The 7,999-nt window shown below is 43.2% G+C and overlaps 1 protein-coding gene across 1 annotated transcript; it reads right to left on the bottom strand.

Annotated features, from left to right (window-relative positions):
• Nucleotides 1-4,792: 4,792 nt before the first annotated feature.
• LOC144470731 (uncharacterized) lies at nucleotides 4,793-7,355 on the bottom strand. The gene is made up of 5 exons (XM_078182222.1): nucleotides 7,267-7,355; nucleotides 6,578-6,711; nucleotides 6,406-6,496; nucleotides 5,761-5,883; nucleotides 4,793-5,488 (listed from the first exon to the last, which is right to left on the bottom strand). Exons 2-5 carry the CDS (start codon nucleotides 6,682-6,684, stop codon nucleotides 4,793-4,795), a joined length of 1,017 nt encoding a protein of 338 aa, XP_078038348.1. The 5' UTR covers nucleotides 6,685-6,711; nucleotides 7,267-7,355.
• Nucleotides 7,356-7,999: the final 644 nt, after the last annotated feature.

Below are 7,999 nucleotides of genomic sequence, written 5' to 3' on the forward strand. Positions count from 1 at the left end.
ATTAGAAATCTCGCAGCTTTCTTAGCGAAATTCACGGCTGAAAATCGGCGACCGTCGAGCGGCGCGGAAAGTTTGTCCAGCCGCGGCCGGATTCCAAAGGATTTTTGCGAACGGAACCCCGTGGAATCGCCCGGGAAATTCCTGATGAATATTCAAGAATCCCGCGCTCCGAGCGTAATCATGTCAAAAGAACGACAGCGGTCAAAAGCGCAAAGGAAGAACAGAGATCGACGGCGGCCGGGCAAAGGGAACCACAAAATCCGTGCTGGCATTCGTTGCCAGGACGTTCGCGAAAACTTTGTTACATTTTTGGTGGTGGTCCGGCGATACACGCGCCGCGGCCCGAATAACTGGATCAAAGGGACGCGGTTGAACGCGGCAAGAGGCTGAAAAAGAAGCGGACGCTCGCGGACAGAGAAGGACCCAGCGCTGCCTCGAGAACTTCCCGCTTTCTCTGCTCCTCCTCTCTCCTCTCTCCTCTCCTCTCCTCTCCTCTCCGCTTTCTCCGCTCGCCCTCTCATCTCTTCTTTAACTCTGTCCAGTTCTGTTTTTCTTCGCCGTTTCTGTCGTTCTTTTCGCGCACCGACCCCTGGCAAAAGCTGTCGAAAGTCCTTTACTTTGGCCCCGGGCACAATGGACGCGGCGATCGGACCGTGGAAAGAATGGCGGACGCCGCGCGGCGAAGTGGCACGTTTGCGACGCGACTCTCGCTTATCGGGGCGAATCAGGGAACTCGCAGACTTACGGGAGACCGGACTCTGCCGGCTGCTTTCGACCAGATTTCATTTTCCACTGTGGTAGGTGATTTTTAACGTTGATGGCTTTTTTTAACGTTGATGGCGTTTTTTAACGTTGATGGCGTTTTTTAACACTGACAGTGTTTTTCGATTTTATTTGGAGGGTGTTTTAATTATTGTCGTGCCTTCGATAGAAATTTTTGCGAACGGCTGTACTTTGGTCTTTTTAATTGGTGATTTATGAAATTTAGTAGGAGTAATTTTATGAAATATGATATAATATATATAGATGAAATTGAAGTAGGAGAATAATTATTAAGAAGCACTCAACTTTTAAGAAGTCTTATAGACGTCCATTTTAGGTCTGACGACTCTGTGCTGTACGGGTTAATTATTTGACACCCTCTAGAGGCGACAGAAAATTCCAGCGACGATAATAAAAATTGATTTAAGCTCTGAATTTTAAAATTCGCAGGATCAGAACTAAAATCGTTGATAATAAAAATAAAACGCTCAATAATTTTTTTATCAAAAAGAAAACTTGAAAAGCAAGAATTGTGATTTGAATCTAAATTATAAATTATTGCAATTCATGGAAAAGGGGAGGCTTTTACAATTTCTAACATAAAATTAACTACATAAAAATGGAAGTTTTAACTAATAAATTGACACGAGAAAATTATCGCAGCTCCCTAATTCCAATCACCATTATAAACTATGAAAAAACCTTTAAACCGTCCATAAAACAGTTACTAAAGATTGTTAATTAATAGAAGCTGAGAAACACCGAAAAAGCCTCGAAACTGCAAAAACTTTCCGGATTCGATATTAAAAATGCAGAGTATCGATATTAGGGAGTAACTTTAATTCGTCCCGCGCGAAAGCGCAGAATCCCGGGGCGGATCAACTAGTTCCGCGCGCACCGCGAGTACTGTATTACAGGAAGAACAACAGCGAGAGTCACAGTTGCCCCGGCAATAAGAAACAACGCGACTCGACGGAATAATTAAAACCGGCGAAACGAATGTTTTACCTTGCGACGTGTACGGCTGACGTGCGTGCGCTTCTAGCGGTGAAAACATACTGCACTTGAAACGGGGAGAGAGCGAAAGAGAGAAAGAGAGAGAGAGAGAGAGAAAAGATAAAAAGCGAGAGAGAGAAAAGAAGGAAAGAGAGAAAGAGAGAAGGAGAGTAAGTGAGAAAGCGAGGAAAAGAGAAAGAAAGAAAGAAAGCGAGGAGAAGAGAAAGAAAGAAAGCGAGGAGAAGAGAAAGAAAGAGAAAGAAAGAAAAACAGCGAGAATAAGAGAAAGAAAGAAAAACAGCGAGAATAAGAGAAAGAAAGAAAAACAGCGAGAAAAAGAGAAAGAAAGAAAGAAAGCGAGGAAAAGAGAAGGAAAGAAAGTGAAATCGAGAGAAAACGAGACCTAGAGAAAGCGAGAAATAGGGAAAGAGAGAGAGGGGGGAGGGGGGGAATGAAGAGGGTGTGCAGAGAGAAGAGGGCTGGCACAGGAGCAAGAGGAGGCCGAGGAAGAGGTCGAAGCAAGTAGGAAGGGACGCGAGAGAGCCGAAAAGCGCGGCGGGAACGAGGAACCGCCGCGAGTAGCTCGCGCTAAACCACAGAGGAAACAAAAGGTGCCGCCGGCGAATTAAGAACGATATTTTAACGCTCGACTTAATTGCATTAAGCCGGTGAATCCGAGTGGGAGAGAGAGCCGAGCGAAACGGGGAAAAGACGGCGGGGAGAACCGTGGACGAGGATAGGACCCGGGGCTCGGGGGATGAAAGAAGCCTGTCAAGAAAAAAAATAAGAAAACAGTCCGGCGAACGGGGTGGCTGCGAACGCGAGAGCGAGAGAGAACGAGAGCGAGAACTAAAACGAGAGAGAACGAGAGCGAAAACGAGAGAGAGCGAAAGAGAGAACGAGAGCGAGAAAGAGAGAAAGATTGGGTGAAAGGTAGTAACGAGGGGGCCGGTGGAGGGGTGGAGAAGCGAGAACGGAAGGGAAAGGGACGCGGGTCAACCTTCATGGTTGTTCTATTTCGCGATTGGATGTGCCACGGTAATACGTCGGATTTTCAAAGTGCTCCTTACCGCGGCGCCGTTGTACCCTTTGAGCCGAAACAAAGAGAGTGCTCGCTTTTTTCGCGAAGTGGCCGGGGTGAGAGGCGGAACGGAAGAAACGGATTATGTTTTAGACCCGTGGAGAGAAGGCCGAGGGTGAAGAGGAATTGCAGGGAGAGGAACGCGGGCGGGCGGCGGCGGTCGGCTCTGGTTGCGCCGCGGCGGAGGGAGAGGAGGAATCGCATGGAAACAGGAAAAAGAGAGAAAGTTCTTCGGGACCACACGAGGCATTCGGGATAAAAGAGTTTTCTTGTAGTGTTTTTCCCCGCCGGTTTTCCCCTTTTCTTTCGTTTTCTCCTCGGTTCTCCTTTTTGTTTGCTGCCCGCGCCCCCCGCGCTTCTTCTTCTGCTTCTTCTTTTACCTCTGTTTCGTCTTCTTCTTCTGTTCCCTCTTCTTCTTCAGCTAATTCTTCTTCTTCTGATTCTTTTGCCATTTCTTCCGTTTCTTCTCCTTCCTCTGCTTCTTTCGCCTCTTCTTCTGCTTCTTCTCCAGTTCGACGAACGCGTCGCGGCTTCGAGGCCCTCTCCGTTTAAACAGCGGTTCAATGAGACTCCCCCACCCTTTGATTCGATGCTCTTAGAAATGCGAAATAATGCGAAAGGGGTAGTTTTTCTTTTTCTTAAAAGCACGTGTATTCGCAGCACCGCCTGGGATACCATACTCTCGTACAGACACTCGATTCTTTGTCGATCATCGGCGCAACTCGCGAGCCGAACAGTCTTTCGCGCGAATGTTAACAGACGTTGATTAACATTTTCGCAGGTGAGGAAGATTTAGACGCTCGTTGAACAATTTTTGCATTCTCTCGGAGAAATCCATGGATTTGTAATATGTTTAACGAAAGATTGCCTGTTTTGCAGGTTTGGTCGACGATTGTGCACAATATTGCAAAAAATATGCGTTCTAAAGGGATACTTTTACAATTTTGCACTTTGTACATTTTAACGAAGGCACATGTTATATAAAGTTCATTATATGAAGTTCGTAAGTACGTACTATATAAAGTTTATAAATACGTATTATATAAAGTTCATAAATACGTATTATACGAAGTTCATTAATCATTTTGATTTTTACGTTAGTTAAGTTGTCGACGAAAATATATCCTAAAACTAGTGATATTTCTCGAGATATACAGTGGACGAAATTTATCTAGTAACACTAATGTTCTTTAGCAAAAAGAGCTTAGTGTTGTAATAATAAAATTAAGTACTTAAAGACCTTAACAAACAAACAAATTCCTTTATTTTTGTCGTAATAATTACGCGTTCTATAAGGGATCTATTTTAAATATATATTCTAAAGGAATTATTCTGTTTGTTAAGTTACTTTTTATTTCTTATTGATGTTTCATATATTCAAAAGACTTTTAATATTATTATAAAAATACTAAGATTTTTTAATAGAGCATATTATCGTTCTATATAAATTTCGCCCGCCGTATCCACGACGTCGATTGAACAATTGCTCTCGCACGACCGATCACGATATTGACACTAACGTACATTCTTTACAAAGCGACAAAGTAATAAGCTATATACACTTTCTAGATCGTGTTTATCTATACTCGCTGCCTTTTGTCTATCGAAAGAGCAACGAAGTCATCGACTGGATTTACTATGTAAAAGATATACCCTTGCTTCCTTCGCCGATTAACCCTTTCGCTCCGAAGAGCGCACATATAGAGCGTTCATACCACATATATACTTTTATTCCATATTTTATATATAATATATATAATTATGATCATAAGATTTTATATTCTCGAAAGCAAAGTGATATTACCAAATACAATAAATATCATTGTAAAATTCAGAGAACAAGAAACGACTTCGTAGCATTCGGTGTCGACTGCTCGGTAACCTGAAAGGGTTAATCGGCACAATCGAAGATGCTCCAGCAACAATCGTCCGATAAACCAGTCATCTGAAAGATCAGTCGTTGTTGTGGAAGATCCTGTTGTGATTATCAAGCGCCAACGCGCCCATGAAGTACTTCTGGCATTGCTGGCACCAGAAACGATGCTTGTTGTCGTGGCACTTCAGGTGTTTGTTCAGAAGATCCTTCCTGGCGAACGTCTTCTCGCAGTAGGTGCAGGAGAACTTGTCCGGGTTCACGTGGAACGCGTTGTGCCTGGCAAGGTTATCCAGCCTGGTGTACTTCTTGGTGCAGATGTCGCAGGTGAACTTGGTCCTCTCCGAGTGACACCTTTGATGGTACCTCAGGTACCGTTTCTGCGCGAACGTTTTTTTACAGGCGCAACAGATCACCTGGTTCGACTCGTCCTTCTTCACGTCCATGTGGTCAGCCAGTTCCTCGCCGTTCACGAACTCCTGCTTGCAGAACTGGCAGACGTACTTCTTCGTCTGCTTGTGCTTTTGGATGTTCTCGAGGAAGGTTGGGTCAGTCATGATCTTGTAGAGGAACGTGTCTTTTAGTTTTCCGCCGGATACGGGGCTTCGGTTCGTCGGGTCTTCTTCGTTGTAGTCCTTTTTGCAGAGGTTTACTGCTTCTATCGACATGTCCAGGTTCTGGGTACTGCAGGTCGTGTCTTTTTCGGTGGTTGGGGCGGGAGGGTGGCTCGAGGGCCCGGCTAGGGTGCTGCATCTTTCTTCCTCTGGTGGCAAGATCTGGAAGGGGGTAGAAAAGCGATTAGGGTGAATTTAGGATGGTGTAATGTGGGACAGTTGCTTTATGGTTAATTAAATCGAAAAATATTTTTTTAAGGAGTTTTAAATGGTTTTTGATTCGATTGGATTTTTAGCTAGTTTATTCGACTATTTCGTTCATCTTCTCGCATTATAAAAATTATTTTGCATTATAGAAATTATTTTCTATTATTGAAAGTAATTTTTCAAGGGATTTGAAATGGTTTTTGGTTGGTCTGGATTTTTTTTATTACGTTATTATTGTCGTCGTTGACAGTCGTTTCGTTCGGCTCATCCTTCGATGACTTCTCACATTCGGTGCTCGATGGACCAGCCACTGAGCTCCGATTCAATAAATCTCTCTGCAACGAGTTCGTCTGAAAAATTATAAATAATATATTCCTATGAATACAACAACTTACAGCTTAGACTATTTCAATAAAAAGGTATTATTCAATTAACCAAATGCAACAATTCTATTATTTACCTTGAAAATCGACCAACCCTAAAATTATTTGCGTTGAAAATCAATTCTCCCCAAAATTATTTACCTTGAAAATCAATTCTCCCTAAAATTATTTACCTTGAAAATCAACAGTCCCCAAAATTATTTACATCGAAAATCAGCTCTCCCGAAAATTATTTGCGTTGAGAATCGACAGCCACTAAAATTGATTGTCTCCCGAGTTGCCTGCTCTCTCGGCTTCTCTCGCCGTGGACGTTCGATAAATTAAATCGAATGGCATTCCGTTCTGTTTGTTTACATTCCCGTCGCAATCCCGAGGAAACCTGTCATCGCGGCGCGTATAGTCCACGGTATCCGCGAGCGTGAATTGGTTGGTACATGAATGGCTCACAAGAACGCGCACGAACACTCGCGAACCTGTCAATCACCGTACCTTCCGTTTAATCCTCATGTCCAACGCTTCCCTGGTATAATTCAACGCTTCCTTCCTCTCCGTCTCGCATCTATCAAATTCCTTCGACCGTTCCGCATCCGGGACGCCGCCGTTTTTATTGTCGGTCGACTTATCCGACCCGTACTCCTCGTCTTTCGCGCGTTCCCCCGCGGTGTTCTTGCGCAAAGATCTGTCCGATTTGCCAACAATAACCAGCGACATCGGCTCGATGTTGTTGTTGCAGAGTACTCGATGTCGCGGCACCGTCTTCACTCTCATTTTATTTGCTGCAACGATCTCTCCAGGCTGAAACAATAAAAGAAAATAGACGGGTAATTTTTAAGCTAATATTATTTGAAAATATTTAGAGGATATATATGTATATTTATTTATTTTAGTTATTTTAATCATTACGATTACTTACTGTCAAGCTATAATTATTGATACTTTTTGTATTGTTTACTTTTTCTCGAATAAAATAAATTAAATAAATTAAATAGATCAAACAAATATTGTATAATATATTACATTATATATAAGACTAATATTTTAAAAATATTGTTATATTGTACTATTGCTCTCATATTTGAAATCACATTTAATAATAATACATACCTACCGCAATAATTCAAATAAATAAAACAAGTAAAAATAGATCAACTATCATCTAATATATTACAAAAATATAAAAATATATAAAATCGACTAAACCGGTCTCTATATCGTTAATTAAATCGCTTTAACCTCTTATTAATTTTATCGTCCTACCATAAATCTCGAACCTGTTAATCATCGACGCGAGGCGCACGGTGCATCGGATGCGTCAAGAACGGTGTTGCAGCAGCAGGAAACGTTACTCACCGTGCACGTACAGTCCGCAACGGAATTGAAAATTTTCGGGCGCTGGTCGAATCAAGAATCCCGGTTGCTGGCGACGTTATCAACGTTGCCCAGGCACACGGCACACATTTCACGACGCGTCAACCGTAACTGAGAAGAAACACTGTTTGGTCGACCTCGGGCCGAGTTTGACGGTCGGCACAACAAAGGGCGGCTGGCGGAGTCGCCACACGGAAATCCAAGTTTGCAAACACCGGGGTCCCGCGCGCGGAGTTTAACGGAATCCGATGTGTCGCGCTCGCACGTCGTCGACGCGCGGCCAAACTCCGACCGAGGGGTGGAGGGAGGGAGGGAGACCGTGAACCTCTTGAAATTCGTCTGTTGCCATCGGGGTATAAATTGGAATTCTTGCGGAACAGAATGCAACCGGGATCGTCGGGCTGCATCGGTCTTTTCTACCCCTCCTCTGGACGCTTAGCGAGAAACAGCCTCCCACGACGACAGGAGGTTCGCTGCTTTGCGCTGTTATTTTTTTGCGGCAGTCATTTTTACGGTGACGGACGGTGTTCGAAATTTGTTGGTGAGAATGAAACTTTATTCATTTGCTTTCATTTTTCGGAATTTTTATAGCGGAGATTGGGATCATTAGGATAAATATTTTTTTTTTTTTTTAGATATACACAAATGATCATTATACTATAGAGCGTTGGAATGATTGTTGTCGATGATAGAGTCGTCGAGCGATGCGCAAACA

This window comes from Augochlora pura, chromosome 1, assembly GCF_028453695.1.
Source record: "Augochlora pura isolate Apur16 chromosome 1, APUR_v2.2.1, whole genome shotgun sequence".
NCBI lineage: Eukaryota > Metazoa > Arthropoda > Insecta > Hymenoptera > Halictidae > Augochlora > Augochlora pura.